This window comes from Lampris incognitus, chromosome 3 (genome assembly GCF_029633865.1).
Source record: "Lampris incognitus isolate fLamInc1 chromosome 3, fLamInc1.hap2, whole genome shotgun sequence".
NCBI lineage: Eukaryota > Metazoa > Chordata > Actinopteri > Lampriformes > Lampridae > Lampris > Lampris incognitus.
In genome coordinates, this window is record NC_079213.1 from 101197242 (window position 1) to 101224934 (window position 27693).

Sequence of the window (27693 nt, forward strand, 5' to 3'; positions counted from 1 at the left end):
CGTTTATCTGTCTCTCTGTTTGTCTGTCTCTCTGTGTCATTCTCTCAAATTCAAATTGGCTCTCTGTCTGTCTGTCTCTCTCCATCTGTCTCTCTCTCAAATTCAAATTGGCTCTGTCTGTCTGTCTGTCTCTGTTTCTCTCTGTCTGTCTGTCTGTCTCTCTCTCTTAGTGTCTCTCTCTGTCTGTCTGTCTCTCGTCTGTCTGTTTGTCTCTCACTCTGTGTTAATGACTTGTCTCTCACCCATATCACTGGCTCTCATTTGGAGCTCCGTCTGAGTTTGGAGGTGGCTGGTCAGTGCCAAGGTGCTCTGCTCCAGGGTGTGGAGCAGTTTGGTGATGGTGTGCTCCCGTCGCTCCTCTTTCATTCTGCTCCAAGCCACCAGCTCATCCTTCTCCACCAGGTTATTGACGGCTTTCACCAGTTTCTATTCCAAATAAAGGGACGAAGATGATTTTTGATTGAGCCAAAAGGACTTCTAAGGAGAATATTTTCATTATAGTATTATGTACTGTATATGCAATGTGTGTAATATACTATAGTATGTGTATACAATGTGTGTATTATACCATTATGTGGAGAAAAAAATTGTCTATTCAATATACTGCATGAAAAGGATATAAAATAAAGTGTACAACATACAGTATAGTGTAGTGTAGTTGATTTTTAAGATATATAGCATGGTTTGTCTAGTGTGATACAGGATATAGAACATTATTGGATAGTACACCAAATGAGCCTATGTTACCTGTTTCACCCATAAATCCTTACTTGGTTAAATTAGACACGAGGACATTTTGATAATCCGTTTTTGATCCTGTCAGCTGTTACAGGGGTTCCCACTCTTTTCTAGAGATAATTTTCCAGGACTTTTCCAAGACATTTTCAGTGATGATCTAGCTGGTACGACAGACAGGGATCGCACCATACACTAACATGTTCCTCTCTGTGGAAGTCTGATTTAAAAGATGTGCAGCCTATTGCTATAACTTATCTAGGAAATCATCTCACATGCTTAGAAATTATGACAAATTGATCATAGAATAATGCAGGTGAGAAATATGGGAAATATTCATTTTGGGGAGCACCGATAGATCACCTAGTAGTTAATTCTCAGCTAAAGGAAAATAGAAAAATGTTGAAATAATTTTCCAGGACAACACAAGATTTTTCAGGACATTTTAGTTTTTCTCTCATTTTCCATGTGTTTTCCATGACTGGAAAATTGGTCAGCTATTTTCCAGGTTTTCCAGGACGTGTGGAAACCCTGTTATCTGTATGTGCAAACTCAATGTATTCATTGCATCTTATAGTATAGTATATTGTAAGCCAGTATAATATTGTATAGTATAGTACATGTGTGTGTCTGACATTCTTGTGTAAGAAGCCGGGTTGTTGTGAAGCATCTAGTGTGTTGGTGTAGTGTTCTGTGCCTGTCATGTCTCACTCTCAACCTTCACCGCTGGCTAACAGAAATGCGAACAGGAGAGCCGAGCATGTAAGTCTTTCCCTGCCAGTACATAGCCTCTCCAACAGCAAACCCTATGTAGTGCCTCCTCGTGGCGACACACGGCAACTGGGTACACCTTGGACCCTAGCTGAACTACAAGGGGCTCGGAGGGGGTCTGGCCCCTAGACGTGCAGTACGCAGGCCCACCGGTGTGTGGATATTCCCTGATGTCCATGAACCAGCCCCCAGCTATGGGTTAAATAGTGCCACTGCCTAGTGCAGGGGTGGCTAACCATGTGCCATGGAGAGCCATGTGTATGCAGGTTTTCATTCCATCCGGACTCCACACCAGGTGATTTCACTGATTAGCAACCCTTCAACCAAAGAGGAAGAACGTATCAGTGAAATCATCTGGTGTGGAGTCGGGTGTGAAAACCTGCATACACATGGCTCTCCATGGCACATGGTTAACCACCGCTGGCCTAGTGGATACCTTGGGAGAGGAATAGGCTATTGGAGTAAACCCCTAAAGAAAATCAGCATCTACATTGTGATTTTTTGGGGTTATTTTTTTTTTTGCCCTTTTGTGTCTGTTTAAGTGGGAGAGTACTGCGGACATCATGTGTGGCTGCCGCTTCTCCCTTTCGTAGCCCCCCCCTTACCATTCCCCACTGTATGTCTGTGTTATGTTTATCTGTTATCTTGTTTCACCGCCATTTATATTGTAAAGCGACTTTGAGTGTTAGAAAAGCGCTATATAGTTTGACTTATTATTATTTTATTTTTTTTACATTATAGTATATTATAGCATAGTATTAGTATAAGCCAGTATTGTATAGTATGGTACGGTGCAGTATAGTATAGTACGGCATAGTATTGTATAGCAGAGCATGGTATAGTATAGTATAGTATGGCATAGTATTGTATAAGAGAGCATAGTATAGTATAGTATAGTACAGTACGATACAGTATAGTATAGTAGTATAAGTATAGTAAGTATTTATAGGTAGTAACTTCCTCCTGCTCCTTTTCAAACATACACTATATGTACAAAAGTATTGGGACACCTGGTTATTATACCTACAGGAGCTTTTATGACATCCCATTCTAAACCCATAGGCATTAATATGGAGTTGGTCCCTCCTTTGCAGCTATAACAGCTTCCACTCTTCTGGGAAGGCTTTCCAAAAAATTTTGGAGTGTGTCTGTGGGAATTTTTACCCATTCATCCAGAAGAGCATTTGTGAGGTCAGGCACTGATGTTGGACGAGAACGCCTGGCTCGCAATCTCCATCTTAGTCCATCCCAAAGGTGTTCGATGGGGTTGAGGTCAGGGCTCTGTGCAGGCCAGTCAAGTTCTTCCACACCAAACTCACCCACCCATGTCTTAATGGATCTTGCTTTGTGCACTGGGGCACAGTCATGCTGGAACAGAAAAGGACCCTCCCCAAACTGTTCCCACAAAGTTGGAAGCATAGAATTGTCCAAAATATCTTGGTATGCTGAAGCATTAAGATTTCCCTTCAATGGAAATATGGGGCCTAGCTAAACCCCTGAAAAACAATCCCATACCATTATCCCTCGTCCACCAAACTTTACAGTTGGCACAATGCAGTCAGGCACGTAACGTTCTCCTGGCATCTGCCAAACCCAGACTCGTCCATCAGACTGCCAGACAGAGAAGCGTGATTCATCACTTCACAGAACACGTTTCCACTGCTCCAGAGTCCAGTGGCAGCATGCTTTACACCACTCCATCCAACGCTTGGCATTGTGCTTGGTGATGTAAGGCTTACATGTAGCTGCTCGGCCATGGAAACCCATTCCATGAAGCTCCCGGTGCAGTTTTTGTGCTGATGTTAATGCCAGAGGAAGTTGGGAACTCTGCAGTTATTGAGTCAACAGAGCGTTGGCAACTTTTACGCACTATGCACCTCAGCACTCGTTGACCCCGCTGTGTGACTTTACATGGTCTGCCACTTCGTGGCTGAGTTGTTGTTGTTCCTAAACACTTCCACTTTTCATAATACCACTTACAGCTGACTGTGGCATATCTAGCAGGGAAGACAATTCACAAACTGACTTATTGCAAAGGTGGCATCCTATGACAGTACCACGCTTGAATTGACTGAGCTCTTCAGAACGACCCATTCTTTCACAAATGTTTGTAAATGCAGACTGCATGGCTAGCTGCTTGATTTTATACACCTGGGGCAATGGGTCTGAATGAAACACCTGAATTCAGCGATTAAGAGATATGTCCCAATACTTTTGTACATATAGTGTATAATATTTGTTGGATTCTCTATTGAGAATTCTTTTGTTGAATTTTTCTGGTTTTATTCTTAATTCTTTTGTTTTATTTTTGCCTGGTCATTTTTCCTTTTATTTTGCATATTTGAAATAAAGACATTTGATTTGATTTGATTGTATAGTATAGTACAGTATACTGTAGTACAGTATAGGCTAGTATAGCATAGACCAGTGTTTCTCAACCGGGGGTCCGCGGACCCCTAGTGGTCCGTGGTGTAATTGCAAGGGGTCCGTGAAAATAAAATATCTTTAAAAAAAAGATCCTATGACGTTTATAGAAATAGGATTATTTTACTCAAATGTGACTGAGACCTTTATCTACCTAAACTATAAAGGGTAACTTTTTTCTCTAATTACATCTGTTTCACAAGTGTAATTTATTGTATTTTAATAAGAGATCTCGCTCCCGTTTGCATTGTTAAAAGTTACTGCATAAAAATTCTGTTGTTACATAGATCTGAAAGTTACTGAATACATATTCTGTTTTGTTACATATATCTGAAAGTTACTGCATAAGAATTCTGTTTTGTTACATATATCTGAAAGTTACTGCATAAGAATTCTGTTTTGTTAACTATATCTAAGTTACAACTGAAAGCTCTTATTTTTGCCCCAAAGAGTGAATAAATGCTATAATGCAATTTAAAATAAAGTTTCTACTGTTTCTATCAAATTGCAACCCCCCTCCCCCAAGATCAGGTGGAGGGGTCCTCAGGGTAGATCAAAAATACGCAGGGGGTCCAGGACCCCAAAAAGGTTGAAAACCACTGGCATAGACTGACATCATATAGTATAATAAATTATTGACCTATAGTATTATAAATAAATACTATAGTAATATAGTATTATATAGTAGTAGATATATAGTATTATAGAATTGTGGATTACAGTGTATTATATAGTTTGACATTCGACTGAGGTTTGAAGAAGAGGACGATGAGTGGATGTTGAAACAAAACTTGATTGACACATTGTAATTTAAAACCACTTCCAAGTACAGTCACTGTATTTAACAACAGTCCTGTACCCAAGTGAGAAAACTGAGAAAAAAAAGAAGAAGATTACAGTCAGAGTTGAGTTGATAATGGTGGGTGTGGTGATGTGTTCCTTCTGCCTGTCACTCAGCATTGCCGCGGACCGAGACAAGGTCTCCACGTATGAGATCACATCCACCGATGTCAGATCGCCGGACGTTTGCTGGGCAATCTCCTCCAGCAGACTCTGAGGCTCCGTCAAGTTTCTCATCTTCAAAAGTAAGAGAGTGCTTCATCAGTTTTTCACATTTCTGGCCCAGCCAAGGACTTTTTTTTTTTCAATCTAATTCTCGGAACTGGCCCTTATCATTCATGATGTCAAAAGGTCTCTTTACAGGAAGTGTATGGAGAAAAAAAAAATTAATGAAATTTAAAATAGCTAAACAGTTACATAGAGTTGGTATAAGACACAAGAATGGACGAACATTACAGTAGCTGCAGCGTGAGTCTCTTAAGATTCAATGAAAGAGGGGAAATCAGCAAATCAATGAAGACGTGGTCCTCGGCTTCAGACTGCTGTTCAGCATGGCCTTTTTTTTTTATTACCTTTTGCAGTGGCGGCTGTTGCTAAAAAAATTTTTGGGGGGGGCGCAATTTACCTTAGCGCAACACACCTGACAGCTGCTTTAATGTCCACACAGTCAGAGTTAAGAAGGACTACTACTACTTTCAGCTGCTCCCGTTAGGGGTCGTCACAGCGGCTCATCTGTTTCTATTTCTTCCTGTCTTCTGCATCTTCCTCTGTCACACCAGCCACCTGCATGTCCTCCCTCACCACATCCATAAACCTCCTCTTTGGCCTTCCTCTTTTCCTCTTCCCTGGCAGCTCCATATTCAGCATCCTTCTCCCAATATACCCAGCATCTCTCCTCCACACATGTCCAAACCATCTCAATCTTGCCTCTCTTGCTTCGTCTCCAAACCGTCCAACTTGAGCTGTCTTCCTAATGTAATTGTACCTAATCCTGTCCTTCTTCATCACTCCCAATGAAAATCTTAACATCTTCAACTCTGCCACCTCCAGCTCTGCCCCCTGTCTTTTCAACAGTGCCACTGTCTCCAAACCATATAACACAGAGTTAAGAAGGACAATGCAGCCTATAGATTTTATCAGGGTTCGTAGACGGTGGATGATTGACAGTCGAGACGAGGCGTCATGGTGGGCGTGAACATGATTGACAGCCATGAGAATTGTCCAATCACATTAGATCAAAAAACATTAAAACAATACCAATTCGCTGCCAATAAAAGTGGGAGTGTCTGGGGCGCACAGAACTGCGCCCCATGGAAGCTCTGAGGAAACCAGTTAGACAGCAGCCTCAGGTCACCTGCTCGCCACAAATTTTAGGGCTTACATAAGGTATCGTTTGGTCGGTGACCCTCACCCAGGAAGTATATGTATTCAGACAGAAATCAACCAAATACCATTTGGAACCAATTTTTAATGGCTGCTGACAGGCGCTCGCAGACTGAAAAACACTTTTATTTCATAATATTTGCATTATACAACTAAATTATAATTAACATGTATGGTAGATTTTCATCTTTCTATATTTGAAGGGGGCGGCGCCCCAGCGCCCTGTGCTGGCCAGCCGCCACTGACCTTTTGTCTGATTCAGAATCTGAGACAACTCCAGTCTACAGACCCAACGCTCTCATCTCACGTCAACCCTCATTACCGCCAGCAGAGGGCAGTATCACCCTTCCTATTTTCACCACGCGTGCAGGATGACAGGCAGGACTACTCACATGTTCAAGGGTTTTGTTGACCGTCTGTAGGATACAGCCGTTGTTGTCGTGGCAGTTTTTTTGGGGGTGCTCTGGAAAACAATAATTATAGAGTGCGTCTGATTAGCGACGTGATTCACATGATTTCAACAAGCAGAAAGGAGGCTCTCAGTTCCAGTGAAGAGCACGCCGCCTCGTCCTCCAGGTCGTCTCACAGCTGCTGCAAGCATCAGAAAATGGAGCGTTGCATTGTTTACCTGCTGCGTTGCATCACTGGTTCCCCACAGTGTCTCCAATTGACTGATGCCCCCTCTGTCATCTACGCTGTATTTGTGTGTTTATATGTGTGTTTGAGTGTGTATGTTTTCAGGTACACGTATGCATAAGTGTAAGTCTGTTGGGAAGACAGAGAGACAAAAAGACAGTGTGTCTGTGTGTATTTCAATTTGCATGTTTGTGTGTGGGTGTGTTGAAGAGGGATAATGGATGAACAGTAAAAAGAGAAAGTGCGGGCCACAGTGTGTGTGGGTGTGTGTATCTATATGTGCATATGTTTATCTATTTGTGTATGTGTACATGCCCACACAAGTGCAAAATTGCAGGTGAACTGGAGTGAGACAAAGACGATATAAGAATAGAGAGGGACAAAGTATGGTGTGTGTGTGTGTGTGTGTGTGTGTGTGTGTGTGTGTGTCATACAGGTACACACCTTTACATCTATCACCATTGTGTGGATGGAAGTGTTTATCTCCAGAGCTGGGGATGTAATCTCGCTGGCAGGTGCAGTAGAAGGAGCCATGTGTGTTGTGACAGAGGGCGAAGGGGCCGCAGATCTGCCCCGTCTCACACTCATCCACATCTGAAACACGCACATAGACAGAGTCACTAGCAGATCTGCCCCGTCTCACACTTATCCACATCTGAAACACGCACATAGACAGAGTCACTAGCAGATCTGCCCCGTCTCACACTCATCCACATCTGAAACACGCACATAGACAGAGTCACTAGCAAACGGTGCAGCCACCATCCACCAGACCAACAACATGAAGCTGTTCAAGAAAGATTGATAGCAAAGATTGGAACTGACCTGCAAAGACTTTACACACACACACACACACACACACACACACACACACACACACACACACACACACACACACACACATACACACACACACACACACACACACACACACACACACACACACACACACACACACACACTTCGAAAAAGACTCGACAACCAAACATTAAAGCAGTGATTTCACGCCAGTCAGCTCTCGGTTGACAGAATAAAAGTGGTTTTGAAGACTACATACAATTGTTTCTTAAACTTGGTGTTCAGATAATTCACAGTAGGGGTGGGACGATACTAGATCAGATTCCGAATCGTTCGATATGGTTTGGGACGCTCCCCATTTCGCAAGATCGTGTGCTATTAACACTTGAGCAAGCGGGATTTCACGCCTACCTAAAACGACCATGGGCAGTCAAAATGACCGCCAGTTTCTAAACTCTATATTCTGTCAAGATAAATACCCAATTGAGATATTAATGCATTACATATGTTAGTATGACTGTTAGGAAACGACTGACACCAAAATTAACATTTAAACAACTTAATACTGTAGCAAATTCAGGAGGCAGCCGGGAAGCCGCCGCAGCCAGGACATGAACCCGGGTCTCCCGCACCACGGGCGACTACGTTAAGCAGTCGGGTAAAGGGTCCCACCTGTAACGGGCTAGCGAGTCTAGTCATTCGTGATCGTTACAATACTATTTTTCAAACAATTTAAAATGGCCACTGTCCAACACCCATAAATACTGCAACGCCTCGGTGGTAGTCATGGTGCGTCTGTAACGGCGTCTGTAACCAGACATGTTGGCAATAATACCAGAAAAACAAAATGGAAAACATATATTGCTAATCTAACAAACGTAACAAGGCCTGTAAAACATGAAATGTAAAAAAAGAACTTAACGTTGTGAAGGAAATGACGCGACCAACACGTCATAGCGACATGACGCACACAATGACATGCAAATTATGAGCCGTGATTTTGACCGCTCATGGTTGTTTTAGGAAGATCTCACCATAACGTTTTTTATGCAATTGCTCTAAATCCCATTTTATTGCAAATATATGCGATTTTAGGAGCATTCAGGGGGCGGCGGGTCTGTATCTTTTTCTTTTTTTTTCATAAAGTTATTAAACTTTGAAAATCCAAAACGGTCATAATGACCGCATTGGTCATTCTAGTAGTTTTTAAAGTTTAAAGTTTTAAAGTAAAGCAACTGTGTTACACAACAAAGACAGCACAACATTTTGTTACAACTTTTACACTTGCATTACACATCAATACGTGCCTTGATGATGCCAACATGTTGGGCCTAACTCTTAAAATAGAGAACATTTGTCTCTTGCTTACCAAGGCGTCCACTGTATCACGTGGAATCGAAATCGTGAGCCCTGAATCGTGAGGCGTATCAAACCGTGAGACTTGTGAAATCGTCCCACCCCAAATTCATGTTGAAATTTAGGGTGGGGGTCTTCAAATTAAACCCTCTGCTCCGGGGTGGTTTTGGGGACCATGAAGTAGGATGACATCCTGTATATTAATATTTTTACGTTCCGTGTTAAAGGCACAGGGGATGAGGGGAAGTAACAAAGAAAATAAAAGTGTCCCGGGTGAATAAGAAAGGTGGGAGGTGGAACCAGGTGTAAAAAACAAACGGACTTAATAACAAAAATTAACCCTAAGTCAATATATACAATAAAAAAGGCAACTGAAGATGCTGGCTCCTAACTAATCAGGCTTAGCTAACAAAACAAACTCCGATCAAATCAAAAAAAATAAAAATAAACAAACAAGAGCAATAGCAAGTTTCACGCTCTGGCTCAAGGAGTAATGGATATAGACACAAGAGCTCACTCTCTGGTTGACAACAATGGCCCACTGGCACTGTTGGGTGTCTCTCTCCAAGGTATATACCCAGCTGATGAGGAACTGGTATCACCTCAGTCCCACAGGAGGCGGGGCATTACCCGGAGAGGGAAAATTACAGACACGCAGCACTAGGGCCGTAACAACTGATTTTCTTCTGATTCTTAAAACCCCTGGCTGATGTGTCTCCATTTAACTGAAACGTGTTTACAGGTAGCGTGTCTGCAGCTCAAACATCATAAATATGTTCTTCTCTAAAAAGATCTGAATCCCCAACACGGGGATCACTGGTTCGAATCCCCGCGTTACCTCCGGCTTGGTCGGGCGTCCCTACAGACACAATTGGCCGTGTCTGCGGGTGGGAAGCCGGATGTGGGTATGTGTCCTGGTCGCTGCACTAGCGCCTCCTCTGGTCGGTCGGGGCGCCTGTTTGTGGGGGAAGGGGAACTGGGGGGAATAGCGTGATCCTCCCATGCGCTACGTCTCCCTGGTGAAACTCCTCACTCTCAGGTGAAAAGAAGTGGCTGGTGACTCCACATGTATCGGAGGAGGCATGTGGTAGTCTGCAGCCCTCCCCGGATCGGCAGAGGGGGTGGAGCAGCGCACGGGACGCCTCAGATGAGTGGGGTAATTGGCTGGATAAAACTGGGGATAAAAAGGGGGGGGGGATCTGAATATCAGACTAGTCGTGTCTGACTCAGTGACACCAACCTGAAACACACATCAGTGCTCACAGATGTGCTGTGGAGTCTGTTTTCTTCTTTGGCATTGAAGTGTTCTCAGCCCAACCAAATCCAGACCAATCAAAGCCTTCCCACAACCCATCTCTTCTGAACCGTACCGTCTACTCTCTAAAACCTGACAAATACGCTAATCTACACTAATCTACACTGAACATACCTCAACACACACCAACCACCAAATTTCACACCACACCACCATTCAAACAACAAACCCCAAAACATGCTATTCTGATACAGGGGTGTCCCAGTATACTGATATTTATGAGACATGTCAAGTTTATTTATATAGCCCTAAATTATAGTAACATTCTCTACAGTGGGCTTTACATTGACTTTACATCCTCCAGGAGGAGGAAAATGCTCTATTTTGTAAATATTGTATTGTTTTGTACATAATTCAGGGGCAGCCGGGAACTGATGCAGCCGGAACGCAAACCCGGGTTACCCGCACCACAGGCAACTACGTTAACTATTCGATTAAATGGTCCAACCCATTAGCCAACGGGGTGGCGAGTCTACACATCCGTGGTCGTTACACTTCTCCCCTGCCTCACGCCTCTGGGCGCACGCGCTTCCAATGGCCTCACGGTCTCACCATCCCACTTCTGACACCAATGTAGTGAATTCAGGGGGCAGCCGGGAACCGCCGCAGCCAGGACGCGAACCTGGGTCTCCTGTACCACAGGTGACTACGTTAACCAGTCAACTAAAGGGTCTGACTCATTAGCCAAGGGCTAGGGAGTCTACTCATCCGTGGTCGTTACAATATGAACAAGTAACACTGTGAAAATCGAGCTTCAAGCTCTGACACACACACACACACACACACACACACACACACACACACACACACACACACACACACACACACACACACACACACACATACACACACACACACACACCATAAGCCAGGGCTGGGGAATCTTATTTGGCAAATGTTCAACCAAAAGTTTTGAAATGATTGCTTTAATTCTCATAATAATTCTCCCATTCTGTTGCAGCGTTGACTGGTACTAAAATTGGTCAGCATTTGCTGTTAGAAACGCTAGTCTTTGCAAAGCTCATACCAAGTCTGGTGAACATGGTTGCTATTTAAAAGGGATATATCAGTAATGAGGAAGATTTATTTGTCATTTCGTTCCATGCACCTGCACACATGAAATGAAACGGAACATCGTTTCCTCCAGCCCACAGCAGTGCAACACAAAGACAAAAACACATCCAAAACTACAACACATATATTCAAACTACAAGTAAAAACTACAAAAACTACAAAACTACAAAACACATATGTATATATACATATATATATATATATATATATATATGTATATATATATGTATGTATATATATATATATGTGTATATAAATAAAAGATTCACATCCAAGAGAGCGAACGCCAGGATGAATGTCGGAACTGCTGGTCTCCATGGACTAGCAGATAGCTTAGCCTGCCCTGCTTTCACATCCTGTCACACTGACCTCGGTGTTTCTCCTCGGGCGCAGCTCTAGGCAGGGGCCGTGGTCCCTGGGCCCACTGGACACAGCAGACCAACCTCTCCCAGCCGATCCAACGCCAGCTCTCCCAATCAGACACTCCCAACACACCTCTCCGCACTCCACACGACGACACCAAAAACACAGTCAACGCTAGGCAAGGCCGCCGCCGCCAGACTGCCCTCTGTGTTATTGGAACTGCCGGTCTGCATGGGCTAACAGTTAGTTTAGCAATCCCCGCTTCCGCGTCCTCCAGACAATGACCATAACCTCCCAAATAAATTAAATACGTTTTATGCAAGGTTTGAAAAACCTATTCCACCAGCCATCCCCCCTACTCCTTCTCCAATGCCACCCTTCTGCATCCAGGAGGATGAGTTGAGAGCAACATTCAAAAAGCTGAACGTCAGGAAAGCAGCAGGACCAGCCGGCATCAGTCCTGCTTTGTCGAGCCACAGTGCAGCACAATTGGCCCCAATATTTTCCACCATATTTACCACCTCTTTAAGTCAATGCACAGTCCCACAATGCTTCAAACTCTCTACCATCATTCCTGTGCCAAAGACCTCAAAGATCACCTGCCTCAATGACTTCAGACCAGTTGCCCTAACATTTGTGGTCATGAAAGCATTTGAGCCCATCATTTTGTCACATTTGAAATCTTCCATCTCCCCAATGATGGACCCATATCAATTTGCCTATCAAGCCAACTGGTCTGTTGAGGATGCAGTTAGCATAGCCCTGTATCATGCCCTGCAACACCTGGAATCACTAAACACCTACACATGCATCCTGTTCATAGACTTCAGTTCCGCCTTCAATTCCATCAACCCACTCAAACTCTTTACCATACTCTTGGATATGAACATTGACCCAGCCATATGCCACTGGATTCGGAGCTTCCTGTGGAACAGGCCACAGAGGGTGAAGGTTAATAACCTAACCTCACATCCTCTTACCCTCAGTACAGGTGCTCCTCAGGGCTGTGTTCTCTCCCCCTGGCTCTGCTCACTTTACACCACCCACCTCACATCCATGGATAGTTCTGTTAAAATAATAAAATATGCAGATGACACAACCATTGTAGGCCTCATCTCCAACAATGATGAAACCCAGTACCGCACTGAAGTAGACCAAGCTATCACTTGGTGCGCAAACAACAATCTTCTGCTTAATACAGCCAAAACCCAAGAACTCGTTATTGACTTCCAATGCATGCTGGATCCTAAAACACCCATACAAATGAACGGAGACCCCATCACCATCACCGACTCTTTTAAATTCCTTGGAACATAGATCAGCAATAACCTGAAGAGCAAAACTAACACTTAACACATCATTGCAAAAGCTCAACAACGACTTTACTTTATTAGGCAGCTTAAAAAATACCGGATAAAACATCAACTTCTCATTCTGTTTTATTCAGCCATTATCGGGTACATCATAACATCTTCTGTTACAGTATGGTACGGTGGCACGGACAGTCAAACATGGAAAAAAAACTGCAGCGGATTGTCAACAAGGCATCCAAAATCATAGGCAACCCACTCCCCTCAGTTGAATCTCTACATACTAACCGGACTGTAAAGCGATCAGGAAAGACCACCTCTGACCCTTCACATCCTGCTTATCACCTCTTCCAGCTCCTTCCCTCAAGGAGGCGCTACAGGTCACTGTCAACTAAAACTAAACGCTTCGCAAACAGTTTTTTCCCCCTAGCCATCAGGACTCTGAATTCCTCCCTGTAGTCCCCTCCTCACATGACATTGGCATAAACACCACCATTCACCTGTTATGCCTGATATGTTTATTTCTGTTATTGTGTAACTGTATTGTTGGTGATAATATGTGGAGTGTCTGTTGTTGGCTATGTATGTATTGTGTTGCAGAGTGTAAAACGTACCAGAAACAAATTCCACCGGCCTTGGTCGTGTGGCTAATAAAATTATCTATCTGTCAGACCGCCCTCTGTGTTTCCTTTTCAGGTGCAGCTCTGGGCAGGGCCGTGGTCCTTGGGCCCATCGGACGCAGCAGACCAAGCTCTCCCAACCGATCCAGTGCCAGCTCTCCCAGCCATCAAATGAAGACAAACTTAGACGCAGATGTGGACAAAGACACTGCATGGACAGCACTGGGTGAGGCCGCCACAAATGTGAATTCGCCCCACCATCATCCCACACAGGAAGTGGTGTATATCAAGTTTAATTTAAATCCATGCATGGGTCAGTAGTCTGTATGACTGAGATCCTGTAAGAAAAGTGTGAGTCTTGTGTGTCCACTAGTAATAGACTAGTGAGTGTTTCTGTATGTCTGTTGTAAAGCCACTAGGAGGTGCTATGCAGTTTGCTGGAAGAGTGATGCATGATGTCACGTAGACTCAATGCTGAGAAACTCCACTGGTGTCACTCTTCAATACAGAAGAGACAAAACACGTAAAGCTCAAATCAGCTTCCACAGACTAGATGGTGGAAAGTGACTGGGAAGTCAGCCAGTATGAATCAGCCCAACAATGTCCTTTAACAAACACCTGATGTAATGAGCTGTCATCCCAGACCATTACAGACCGTTTGTAACGTGGAAATAATAAAATAACATAAAGTATGTGCATGATAGAGATGATTTCCACACCGCTTCCGGTGTGGGAAGATGGCAGCGTGGATTCGCATTTGCAGCGGTCTCCCCCAGTACCGATTATGCAGTTTCTTTGTCCACGTCTTAAGTTTGTGTCATCGTATGAAGTTTTTATTGTGATTGCTGATTTTGCTTGCCTAGGAGAGCTGGCGCTGGATTGGTTGAGGGAGCTTGGTCAGCTGTGTCCTGTGGGCTCGATGAGGCGGCAAGCGGGGCAGGCTAAGCTAACTGCTAGCCCACGGCCCTGCCCAAGGAAACCCCGAGGCAGTCTGGTGGCGGCATTGCCTAGTGTCAACTGTGCAGTGTTTTTGTCTGCGTATGCATTTGTGTTGTCGTCAGGAGTGCAGGGGAGGTGTGTCGAAGGTGTCTGGCTGGAGAGCTGGCGTTGAATTGGCTCAGGGAGCCTGGTAGCTACATCCAATGGGCCCAAGGACCACGGCCCTGCCTGGAGCTGTGCCTGGAGAGGAAACACCAAGGATGGCCTGACAGGATGCGGGGCAGGCTAAGCTAACTGCTAGCCCATGCAGACCGGCAGTTCCGACAGTCATCCTGGCTGGTGTTTGTTCTCTGGACAGTGGAGTTTTTCGACTGTGTTGTACTGGGTGGACTGTGTTGTTGGCTGTTTTTGCTTTGTTCCCTCTGTTTTTGCATGTTTTTGGTGATGCTGTTTTTGGAGGTTTTTGGAGGTGTTTTTGTCTTTTTGTGTTTCACTGCTGTGGGCTGGGGGAAACGGAATTTTGTTTCTTTTGTGTACATACTAGTACACAAGATGAAATGACAAATAAATTGTTCCCGATTCCTGATTAAACTGGAAGGACTGATTTTTGTTGAGTAACTAAGCCACATTCAATATTCACCTTGTATTCATGTTTAACAGATAATTACTATTTATCACTGTGACACAAAGGATTCAAAATACTTGTGTTCGGCAAAATGTGATGTGTGAATTCATCCCATATAGTGTTTGATGTAGAGTACATTTAAAAGCACAAAATAATGACATGGAAATAAACTAGAGATAAAGAAACATCTCTGTTTTACTCTTTTGTTACTTAGTAACTGCAATTACCTGTCACAGACCGATCATGTGTATTTTATTTGTGTATCATTTGGTTTTATATGTGGAATGAACTGGCCATTCCTTCTGAGCAACAACACGTGTTGTATTTTGTAAAGGTCTTTGTCATATCATTTTTCATAAATGCTTGCTAATTAAGGTTTATTGTTATCGAAGTTGTCAGTACGGCAGCAGGACGACTTCCTGTCCGTCTGATGAAGCAGCTATGTTTGCTCGGTTCTAGACGTTACCGGAGCACTCGGTGCCGTCGTTGGGCTGGAACTGGGTCAGTCCAGTGGACTCATAACCGGGAACACATGTGCAGTAGTAGCTGCCATCCGTGTTGGTGCAGTTCCCCTTCTCCCCGCAGATATTCGTCACGTTCTGGCACTCGTTGTCATCTGAGTTGAGGGGAAGATGGGAAATAAATCAGATTAGTAAAATGAAATAAAAAAAGACAGGCTTGTTCTTAAGCTGTTTGGACAAATGGTGGAATGCAGGTCTGATGATGATGTGGAACAGAAAGGTCACGTCTTTGACAACAGGTTTCCTTCTCAGGGTTTAGGCGGTTCTAGGATTTTATTTTATTTTTATAGATTTTTATGCTGTGTCTTGTTATTAAAGCCAAGGCCGCTGCACATAATCTGTAAGAATTATTCAACATTCAAAGATTCATAAATCCTGGCTGTTTCTGCACAATAGAGACACGGCTGGGAGCTGCGTAACAAAGCAGACCTGCCAGCTAAGAAATTCAACATGAGACAATGCCGTAGACTTTTCTGAGTTTGAGAAAGTTCAAAGCAACACAGTTTACAGCACAATCTGTGGATTCCCACACGTGATCCCAGTGGTCCAAGACAAATCACTTTAACTGTAGTTTCCTTCAGATTAGGAAGGTGGGTAAATAAACTCCGACTGGTTGTTTAATCAGACAAAAAAGCTTGGCACGACTTCATAGAGCATGAAGAAGAGACTGGATCATCTGAACCACAGGAACATTCTGGAGTTTTGGTACTGGGCTTCATAACCGAAGTCATATCGATTAGAAAGGCATAAATCTCACCAACCAACTCCCCATTAGCTTCAGAGACTCCCAGTAACCTTTGACCTTTCTGAAGATTCCTCAGACACGATGGACGGATGCTGGCAGCCTGTCAGAGGTGGGGTTTGGACAGGATAACAGCTGCCGAGGCTTTATTGGGGAATTTCAGTTTACTTTGAAATATTTCTCTTTTTTTCTTTTTGCAAAACATCCCACCATTCATGGCCATGAATGGTGGGATGTTTGGTATCTCACAGACTGGGAATGACTGATGATCGATTAATAAAACCAGTTTAAACCACCCTGGAAACACACTGGGTTTTCTTCATCTGAAGGTTAATAGGATGGTTTTGTAGGTGATTCTGTAGGAGACGGGAAGCCAAGATGTGGGTGATATGGTGGTGTTTCTGCAATCTCATCAGGATGCTGGTAGCACTGTTCTGGATGTACTGGAGGTTCTGGAGGCTCCTGCCAGGATCCCCATGAGAACTGTGTTGCAGTAGTCCAGCCTCAAGAAGACTGGACTACATGGATGAGCTTCTCTGCATCAGCAAGGGTGAGGGTGGGATGGAGTTTGGCAGTTTTTAAGGTGGTAGAATGAGGTCTATGGAGGGTCATGGACAGGAGGGGACAGATTAATGCTGCTGAAGGGGGAGGACCTGATGTTGCTGATTTTTGTGTTGAAAAAGACCACAAAGTTATTGCACTGCTTCTCAGTTTAGTCAATAGGAGAGTGAGATGCTTGTTTAGAGAGAAGATGCGCTTATGACCTCTGATGACTAGTAGTTCATCAGAGGTTCATAATGTAGGAAATCAGTTCTCCTGATTTCCTATGTTAAATGCACTTATTGTAAGTCGCTTTGGATAAAAGCGTCGGCTAAATGACTGTAATGTAATGTAATGAGATTGAGGCTTGAGAAGGTGATTTATTGTGAAAAACAGTTGTTTGGGGTTGCCAGGATTCTCATTCATGAGGTTGGGGTAAAATAGTGACTGCACCTCTTTTAGGGCAATGGAGTAGACCTTTTAGTGGTCGTGGAAGCTCAGTTATGGACGGTGAGCCCCGAGGCTCTGAAACAACACTCCAGTGTCCACATACAGATTGGAAAGTCTGGGTGTTAGTGTGAAATTTGGGGGGAACCACTGAACCTCCCAGCTCTCGTATTCCCTATAAAATTATGATGACATCATGAATGAAAATGCAGTTCACATGCATACTGACTTACTAACGTCTGGCGAACTGCAAAAAATATAAGCTTATGCTCATTTCAAGATATTGCTAGTCACATTTTCATACCCTGCTAACAGATATCCATCCATCTATACATCCATTATCCAAGCGGCTTATCCCAATTGGGGTTGCGGGGATACTGGAGCCTATCCCGGCAGTCATTGGGCGTCAGGCAGGGAGACACCCTGGACAGACCGCCAGGCTATCACAGGGCCCAGTTACTATTGGCTAGTCACATTTTCATACCCTGCTAACAGATATCCATCCATCTATCCACCCATTATCCAATCCGCTTATCCCAATTGGGGTCGCGGGGATGCTGGAGCCTATCCCAGCAGTCATTGGGCGGCAGGCAGGGAGACACCCTGGACAGACCGCCAGGCTGTCACAGGGCCCAGACAGTATTGCTTATTTTCAGGAAAGTGTGCTTTGTCAAGACATATACTCTAAAAAAAGACAAACGAGCTGAAATCAAGTTTCTTGATTTCAGATTTTCCTGTTTAGAGAAAATTCCTCATAAAAAGCCTCATAGTCATGAAATAAGTACACTTTCTTGACACAAGCAGCATTATCTGCCATTGGGATAAGTAATTTTTATATCTTGAAATAAGCTTTATGAGACTCGAAACAGGATAAAATACCTTGACAGCTAGTCTTTTTTGCAGTGTAGGTGTACAGGCCTCACAGAATGCCTTATTCCATTATCCAGCAAGATAAACACCTCCACATAACGAATCTCGTACACCGGGGGTGAAGTTGAGAGCTTTATTATGCAAATGGTGTGAAACTGAAATACAAATACATGTACCAGTAAGTACAAGGGAATATGAATCTCACAAATACGTTACAGAACATATGTAGCATGTAGCTAGGCAACGGAGTTATTAGCTAGGCATGTAGCTAGGCTAGCGGTAGCATATGTATATGGTAAGAATGAACTACGAGGTAAACTGTTATGTACGGAATCAACAGAAACGCACTGTCTAATATAACTTAATTCATTTCCCAGGTAAAAGTACTTTAACTGAGATAAACACTCATTCATGGTTTTATTTTACTTTTACTTACAGAGAATACCTTCAAAAGCTACCGAGAAGGAGGATCATAACTAACAAACTGATCTCTTATTCACAGGTTCCTGTGTTACTCAAGCAGACGGTATCAAAACAAAAGTCTCTGGATAGACAATTTAACTCAGAACTGGCAGGGCCAGAACAGTAGGAATTCCTCAGTTTGCATGGTGGTCCACACAAAGGGAGTGATATAGCAATCCGTACACATCAGCAACACTATTTTATTTATTTTTCTTTGTAAGGGCCTTGCATGAGCGTCGCTGTTCAGTTTGGGTCTCGGCCAACTTTGATCTCCATCCCAACTTGATGAAACTAAAGTTGTGGTCGTGTCTTGAACTTCACCATGGTGGCCTTGATTAAAGCTTTGGCCAAGTTGCACCTTGCATGTGGTGTTTAGCCTCCTGCAATCACAACTGTCGAAGAGTTGTTTGACTTCCACAGATGAAAATACATATTTTTTTCTTTCCTTAACCGCCAAAGTTTACAAAGCCCCGCTGACTCCAGAACGGTCTGGTTTTGAGGCCACCGTGTCCCAGTCAGCACACCGGAGGCTGACGGAGTCGTTCGGAAACTGCTGTTCCGGCTCCCATGCTGGAAGTGATCCGCTTAGACTTTCCACTGTTGTGCTCATTTGTCTGGATATGATGGACGCATCAACTCTTCCTCCCCACTGTACCTTTGTGGACAATTTTGGTCAGGGAAGGGATATCCTTTGCACCCGGACGTGGGAGGTGACAACAGTCAAAGGGGAAATAGCTTCATAACATTCCAGACCTTTGAACCGTCACTGCTGCAACAAAACAGCACCCGCAGGAGTTTCCTAATCAACTCTGATGTCTTCTTTCTGTCTTTAAGGATAGAGAGCGCTGCTTTTTCACTCAGTGGGTACAAGATGAATGCAATAAAAAAAAAAAAAGATTGTTCCTGATGGATCTGCTGCAGTCTTTATCAGCCTGCATCTCTGGCTGCTTTCTCTTGGCTCAATGTCTTATGAATATCAAGTTCTTTTTTCAAAGCAACTTTTTTCCACAGCAGACCATCCTCAGGTGCAAAAGAGACAAAGCAGCATGAAATGATTAAAAGCGCGGTCTTAAAATCTGAAGTACGGTCACTTCACTCGATGGTTTTATACACAAAAAGAACTTAATTTCCACCAAATGGACTTAATTATCATCAGATCTATCCTCCGTTCCATTGCAAAGTCATTAACCTCCGCTTAATTGCGCAGTTTGTTTGGAAGCCACTGACTGAAGCTGTTTATATTACTCACAGTTTAATTTACATTTGCCTCTTGATTTATGTAAACCCGGCCATGATTATGACAGAGCCAGGATGTAAGAAAGGTTCCAGGAATTTGAAACCGAAACGGCCCAGAAGCATAACAAGGGGTAACAATGCTGGCTGAAACACAAAGTCGGCCATTAAACACTTGGTGTGTTAGTAGTCGAGCTGTAAGTCGGCGATAAAAGTTTTTGTGCATTGAATTTTCTCTTTGTTCTAAAGCCAACTAGCTGTCACTGAAAAATAAAAAGTCTGCCATCACTTTTGCTGTCACAGACGGGCCTCTCGTTCTGATGGGGTCCCACCACAGCTGGTCTTACGACAAGAAATCACGTCTCAGAAGGCCACAAGGCCCAAAGGAACGCTTGTAGCCTGTATTTTTTTATTTGTCTGTTTATTTTAGACAAAATCATTCATATATCAACGTATATGTTAAGAAACGTCCAAATTAGTTTATGAGCCCCGGGTAACATGAAATGGAGCCAAAACGCCTCGTTGGAAAATTAATCAAGTATCCCCACACATGTTTCTGGCTTTTTCTGTCTTAAAATTAACAAGGAATTGCTGTTTTCTCCCTCCACTGTTGACAAGCAGCACATTTAATCCTCTTTTGACTTGGTGTAATGGTAGACTTAACAACATGCAGATGTTGGCTTCACAAACACCGACTGTGTTACACTTCATGCGAAATAAAAAGTGAGCTGTGTGGGGCAAATTAACATGTTGAATGGTTTACGAGACAATCATTCACAGAGCAACAAGGCACGTTGAGTGATGTTGGTGCAGCAGCCTCAGAAAACATTTTTTTGTGTTTCAAGGCTGGCGGGTTTGGATGCCTTGTTGTCGTCATGATTACAGATTTTAAACATGTTACTGCCTGAATTACTCTTCAGCTGCCTGCACCCTGATTGCGCGGCACTGCAGTGTACCCACCGCATGAGCAGGGATTTATGGTTAAATGAGATCATATGCTAACAACCTGCCGTCCTGATAGCCAGGTCGATGACAAATGGTCAAGCAAAAAAAAAAAAAAAAAAAAAAAAAAGTTTGTTGAAGGTTTTCCAAAATAAAGTCTAAGCCTCCAAGGCTCACCCTCCATATACCAGGCTGACTACCTTCTTCTGTCACTCTGGATACGCTTCATAGAGTCACTGGTTCTCAATCAGGTCTTCAGGTGCCACCAGTAATTTTTTTCTTCTGGACCCCCCCCCTTTTCTCCCAATTTTATCGGCCAATTACTCCACTTTTCCGAGCCGTCCCAGTCGCTGCTCTACCCCCTCTGCCAATCCGAGGAGGGTTGGAGACTACTACATGCCTCCTCTGGTACATGTGGAGTCGCTAGCCGCTTCTTTTCACCTGACAGTGAGGAGTTTTGCCAGGGGGACATAGCGCGTGGGAGGATCATGCTATTCCCCCGTTCCCCCTCCCCCCGCCCGAACAGATGCCCTGACCGACCAGAAGAAGCACTAGTCCAGCGACCAGGACACATACCCACATCCGGCTTCCCACCTGCAGACATGCCCAATTGTGTCTGTAGGGACGCCCGACCAAGCTGGAGGTAACACAGGGATTCGAATCGGCGATCCCCATGTTGGTAGGCAACGGAATGGACCGCCACACCACCCAGACACCCCCACTAGTACTTTTGAGCTGTGTCCAAAACTGTTACATATTTCATAATAGAATATGCTGTATACTAATGGTACTACCTACTGTTAAGTATTTACTATCGGTTAAAACGTGTTTAGTATGCGGTATAAATCTATTATACTATCCTGTCAACGAGCAAATTGGATGACAAGTGGATACAGCTCGCACAACCTATATCTCTGTCGTAACCATGCAAAATCATTATTTCGTTCCAAAATACTGTCCAATTAACCCATATTAGAATTCTCAGCAAAAATAGTATACATCATGACATTTTTTACTGTTCTATATTTTTCTTTACAATTATTTCATTGTAGTAAACTAAAAATGGATACTACATAGTACGTTCTATGGTGGTAGAATTCAGACACAGCCTTGGATTTCTCTTCTACCAGGCAGTTCATTTCTTTCACCCGTTGTTCCAGTTATTCAGCCTCCAGTCAGAGAGGATTTAGACCTGGAACAACAGGGGAATGAAATGAACTACAAGGTAGAAGGGAAAAGCAGCAGTGCTGGTGGTACCTGAGGACCTGATTGAGAACTATTACTCTGATAACAGCAGTGATATATGGCAGTTCAAATATTTTTTGTTTTTTGTTTTAGGTGTGTGAACTTATACTCACCATGGCAAAAGGTGGTCCCGTCCCCGGTGTATCCATGCTTACAGAAACAGGCATCCTTCGATCCGTTCAGGGTCTTGCAGGTTGCGAATTCATGGCACGACTCACAAATGTTAGAGAGGCTGCATGGGTCCATCAGACTGGAGAGCCATGCTGCACCAACACAGGTACAGCACTTACTTACAAAACAATGAATGTGCTAGGAGGGTTTTAACATTAGGTATATATTGGATTTTTCTTTTCTAACACACTGCACGCGTATGAAATTACATTTCACAACCGGGAAGCCCTGAATCTGTTTGTGTTGGACACGTGCTCCACCAACTAGACTATCCATCCATCCATTATCCGAACCGCTTATCCTGCTCTCAGGGTCGCAGGGATGCTGGAGCCTATCCCAGCAGTCAATGGGCGGCAGGCGGGGAGACACCCTGGACAGGTCGTCAGGCCATCACAGGGCCGACACACACACACCTAGGGGCAATTTACTAAGTCCGATTCACCTGACCTACATGTGTTTGGACTGTGGGAAGAAACCAGAGCACCCGGAGGACACCCACGCAGACAAGGGGAGAACATGCAAACTCCACACAGATGACGACCCCCCTCTCCCCCCCTCAAGGTTGGACTACTCCGGCTGGGGCTCGAACCCAGAACCTTGTTGCTGTGAGGCGACCGCGCTAACGACTGCGCCACTGCGCCACCGTGCCGCCCCAACTAAACTACGAAGGAGCAAATTAGGAATCAAGCTCGTTTAAAAAACAGAAATTATAATTGCTGAAATGTTAAAACCATTCAGTATGAATGCTTATACATAATAAGAAATGATAGGAGTTAAAATGATTTTGAGCTGAAATCATATACCAAGCACAAATATCACACGCGCACTGCCAAAAAAAAAATCACAGTTAACATGTAAAGCGCTGATAATCTACATGTACTGCTATCTCAACGCAACAGGCAACAGGACGGATAAACCCACTTACCCGTCAAAAGTACAAGTTTCATCGGGGACTTGAGGAAAGACTCCATACTTACACTGGGTCAGGGTTTTACTTTTAGCTGAGGTGGCGAGGGGCTGGCTGCTGACGGGAGCCACTTCCTGGCGTCACATCCTGTTTCTCTCAACCTGGCCCTTCCTGTCCGGCTCTTTAATCAGCTTGGCCAAACACAAAGACATGGCTGTGCCCCCCAACCCCCCACCCCCAATGGATTCTAGGGCACAGTTACCACGCACAACTTATCTGCCATGTCTCCTCATTTTTCCTCCAGTTTTTTACACCAAATTTAATGTGAGTCTAACGACCTCTGTGTGCACTGTGACCCTGGTGGCCATTTTGTCTCCCCTCCCCGCCATTGTTCTCATCTGAACACACACAGTAGGGTATGTAAACACGAGGCATAACAGCGACAGATAGGACTGAAGGGCGACCCCCTCCCTTCCTCGAGGACCGTACACAAGCGTGCGCATTCCAGCACGTCCAGCGGCCATCTTTTTTTTTTTTAACAGTATTTTTTGTTTACTTTTTCAGAGAAGAGAAGGCCACTTAATCCAAGGTAAAGGAAAGCAAAAGAAAAAAGATAAAAAAAGGAGGGGGGTGGACACTACCACCCCTACGTAGCAACACTCAGTTACCGTTTGAATTTAGAGCAACAGCAACAATAAAAGGAGGAAAAAAAAGAAGAGGAAATCTTGTGCATCAGAGTACAAAATCCAAGGCGAAACATTTCTATACACATCAGCCCATGGTATTAATGTCTCTTGCAGCCTGTTAAACCCTTTAGTACAATAGCTGCCAACCTTGGACCTAGCATGTAGTTTAGAAAAGGGGACAATATCTTATAAAATGCATTTACCTTACACTTAGCTCTGTAAGGCAAGTATTCCATGGGTAAAAACTCAAACCTTATGCCAACCTGCTATTGTAGGAGGCTTGTGATTTATCCATTTCAGCAAGATGTTCTTTCTTGCACAGAAAGAAAGAAAATATAAGTTTTCTGTAATGTCCCATTGAGTGGTCTGAAAGGCACCCGCAAATAAAATGTATTGTTATTATTATAGGCTCCAGCATCCCCGCGACCCTGAGAGCAGGATAAGCGGTTAAGACAATGGATGGATGGATTATTATTATTATTATTATTATAAAAGCCTTTCGGGGTAGGAGCTTTTAACCAGTTTGCTAGGGAGATCAAAAAGTAGACACTGAAGATCGTTTCCAAGTTGAACTCCAAAGATTACGTTAAGTTTATCCACACTATTCTTCCAAATATTCCTATATATTTATATATATGTGAATTCGGGGGGCAACAACAGGAACCGCCGCAGCCGGGATGCGAACCCATATCTTCCGCAACGCGGGAGACATCGTTAACCACTCGACTAAAGGGTGTGACCCGTTAGCCAAAGGCGAACGTGTCTACTTATCCATGCACATTACACGAGGGAGGCAGTGTTCAGGGGGCATCCTGGGACCGCCACAGCAGAGACGAGAACCCGTATCTCCTGCACCGCAGGCGGCAGTGTTAACCAGTCGACTGAAGGGTCCAACCTGTTAGCCAAGGGCTAACGTGTCTACTTATCCATGCACGTTACTATATATACAGTGCTGCTTGAGAGTTTGTGAACCCTCCAGACAGGGTCACTGTTTTTGTAAAAAACATTAAAATAAGCTTATTACACATACATCCAAATCCCAATTTGTAAAGCACACCTTCCAAATAATGGACACACAAACAAAAAGCGATATATTTTCATTATTTAATTCAACAAAGGTGGTTTATTTCACAAAAACTGAAAATTTAACATGTGCAAAAGTATGTGAACCCTTGTATTAGTAGCTTGTGGCTCCTCCTTTTGCAGCCATTACTTCAACCAAACGTCTTCTGTAACCACTAACCAGTCTCTCGCATCTGCTTATGGGGCTTTTTGCCCACTCCTCCTTGCAGAACTTGGCCCGTTGAGAGAGGTTGGAGGGACATCTGGTATGTACCGTCTTCTTCAGGTCTCGCCACAACATTCCAATTGGATTAAGGTCCGGACTTTGACTGGGCCTATCCAGAGTACGAATCCTCTTTCTCTGAAGCCATTCCTTTGTAGTTTTGCTGGAATGCTTTGGGTCATTGTCTTGTTGCACAATCCATTTTCGTCCCAGCTTCAACTCCCTGACTGATGGCAGGAGATTCTGGTCAAGAATTAGTTGATATGCCGGAGAATTCATGGTTCCTTGGATAATATGGAGTCGTCCAGGTCCAGAAGCAGAAAAGCAGCTCCAGACCTTCACATTTCCACCACCATGCTTCACTGTTGGGAGGAGGTTCTTTTCTTCATATGCAGTGTTGGCTTTTCTCCAAACATGTTGGTTTTGATTGTGACCAAATAATTATATTTTGGACTTGTCTGTCCAGAGAATGGACTTCCAGAAGGCCTCTGGTTAGTCCAAGTGCTCTCTGGCAAAGTTGAAACGGGAAGCTTTGTTCTTTTTTGAGAGCAGAGGCTTCCTTCTAGCAACCCTCCCATGAATGTCATGGCTATTCAATTTTCGTCTGATTGTAGACGCATGCACATTTGTCCCAGATGCTATCAGAGAGGTCTGCAACTCTCTAGAGGTGATGTGTGGGTTGGCCTTTGTCTGATGTATTATTTTTCTGGTGCTTCTGGGTGATAGTTTTGATGGGCGTCCACTTCTAGGCAGAGTTGCTGTCATGTTGATGGCCGTCCATTTGTAAATTATATGTCTTACAGTGGATGGATGGAGCTGGAATCTTTTGGACATTGTCTTATAGCCCTCCCCAGACTGATGGGCTGTCACTACCCTCTTCTTCATGTCTTCGGATATCACCTTTGCTCTCGGCATTGTTGATTTGTATGGGACCACAGTGGTTTGGTTGGTTTCCTCTCTCTTTTAATTCGTGCAGGCCAAACCCTTTCCCAAGGATGTCTCATTTCATTGGTCTGCTTAAATGATTAATTGAGCACCCAAATGTGTTTCACCTAAGTCTGTTACCTGCTTGACTTAACCAATGCAGCTGGGGGTTCACTTACTTTTGCACATACCCTAATTCCATGTTTCATGTAGTTTTTGGGCTACTAAAACAAGTCCCACTAAACAAGTAGATGCAATTGATAAACATATATCTGACATTTCATATATAAAAACTGGTGATGATAAAATAAGAAAATCATGGTAAAACAACAGAAACATCTAAACTGCTCAAGGGGTTCACATACGTTCAAGCAGCACTGTATATAAATGTCCAGACACATTGGCCACCGCTGTATTACACTTTATACATAGCTCAGACTTGTTATGATCCATTTTACGTCTAAGCTAGGGAGTTATCTGTCAGTGGTGAAATAATCTAAATTGAGATTCTTTAGTTCTATTACAAACAGAAATGGAAAAATGGAAATCCCCATATCTCTTTCCAAGTGACTCCATCAATATTAAGGTTCAGGTCATTATTCCATTCATGGAGTTTGGATATTGGATTAATCTTCTACTACATTGTAGTGTTGCGTGCCGGTGACAAACGGAGATGGAGATGAGGATTTCAGTTTGTCAGCAAAACAACTGCACAACTTTATTTCTCTGCCGACGTCTCTCTCCCAGTCCATGCACACACCCCCCCCTGGTAAACCCTGTAGAGGTGCCCATATGTGTGTGTGTGTGTGTGTGTGTGTGTGTGTGTGTGTGTGTGTGTGTCCCAGCGCTACATTGCCCCCCCCCCTCAGTCTCCTCGTCCTCGAGGAGGACATAGTCCGTGTAGCGCTAGGGACATCTGCGCGCCCGCCTAGGCCTTTCATGCCCCTGTGGGGGGCAGGTATCATCGTGGGGCAGGTATCATCATGGCCCGGACCAGGGACCACGGCTCCCAGTGGCATGGTGTGGAAGGGCGACACACTGGGCCTGTGTCGCCCTCCGGGAGCAGACTGGCCGCCTCCACGATATGGAGCCAGGCGGTCCCAGTGCAGCATGACAACCCGCCCCCTGGATGCCATCTGCACCCGATAGATCACCGCCCCAACTCGCTCCACCACTCTGCAAGGTCCCACCCACTTACTCTCCAACTTGGTTGACCTTCCTTTGGTTCTCTTTGGAGTGTACACCCAAACCCTCTTCTCTGCCTGGAATCCGCTCCTTTTGTGTGCTGGTCGTACGCTCTCTTCTGCTGAGCCCCAGCATTCTTCTTTCCCCTTCCTCCTGGCAAACTCATGCACGACCTCCACGTGGGCCCTTAACTGGTCTACATACTCTGGCCCTGCTGGCACTGGCGGCGTGTCCAAGGGCTGGCCAAACACCAGGGATGGGGGTGTGCACAGCCCTCACCCCAGCATCAACAGGGCTGGTGTACATCCTGTTGTCTCCTGGACCACCAATCGACAAGCCAGGAG

The 27693-nt window shown here is 44.2% G+C and overlaps 1 protein-coding gene across 1 annotated transcript in view; it reads right to left on the reverse strand.

The window, feature by feature from the left end:
• adgrl4 (adhesion G protein-coupled receptor L4) overlaps positions 1-23373 on the reverse strand; it is a 44840-nt gene extending 21467 nt beyond the window's left edge. Inside the window, exons 1-7 of the mRNA XM_056275643.1 lie at positions 23288-23373; positions 22305-22454; positions 15656-15805; positions 7234-7383; positions 6546-6616; positions 4828-5007; positions 243-426 (exon numbers count right to left, since the gene is read on the reverse strand). Coding sequence (XP_056131618.1) covers positions 243-426; positions 4828-5007; positions 6546-6616; positions 7234-7383; positions 15656-15805; positions 22305-22454; positions 23288-23333 — 931 coding nt within the window. The 5' untranslated portion in view covers positions 23334-23373. The remainder of the gene's footprint in view (positions 1-242; positions 427-4827; positions 5008-6545; positions 6617-7233; positions 7384-15655; positions 15806-22304; positions 22455-23287) is intronic.
• Positions 23374-27693: the final 4320 nt, after the last annotated feature.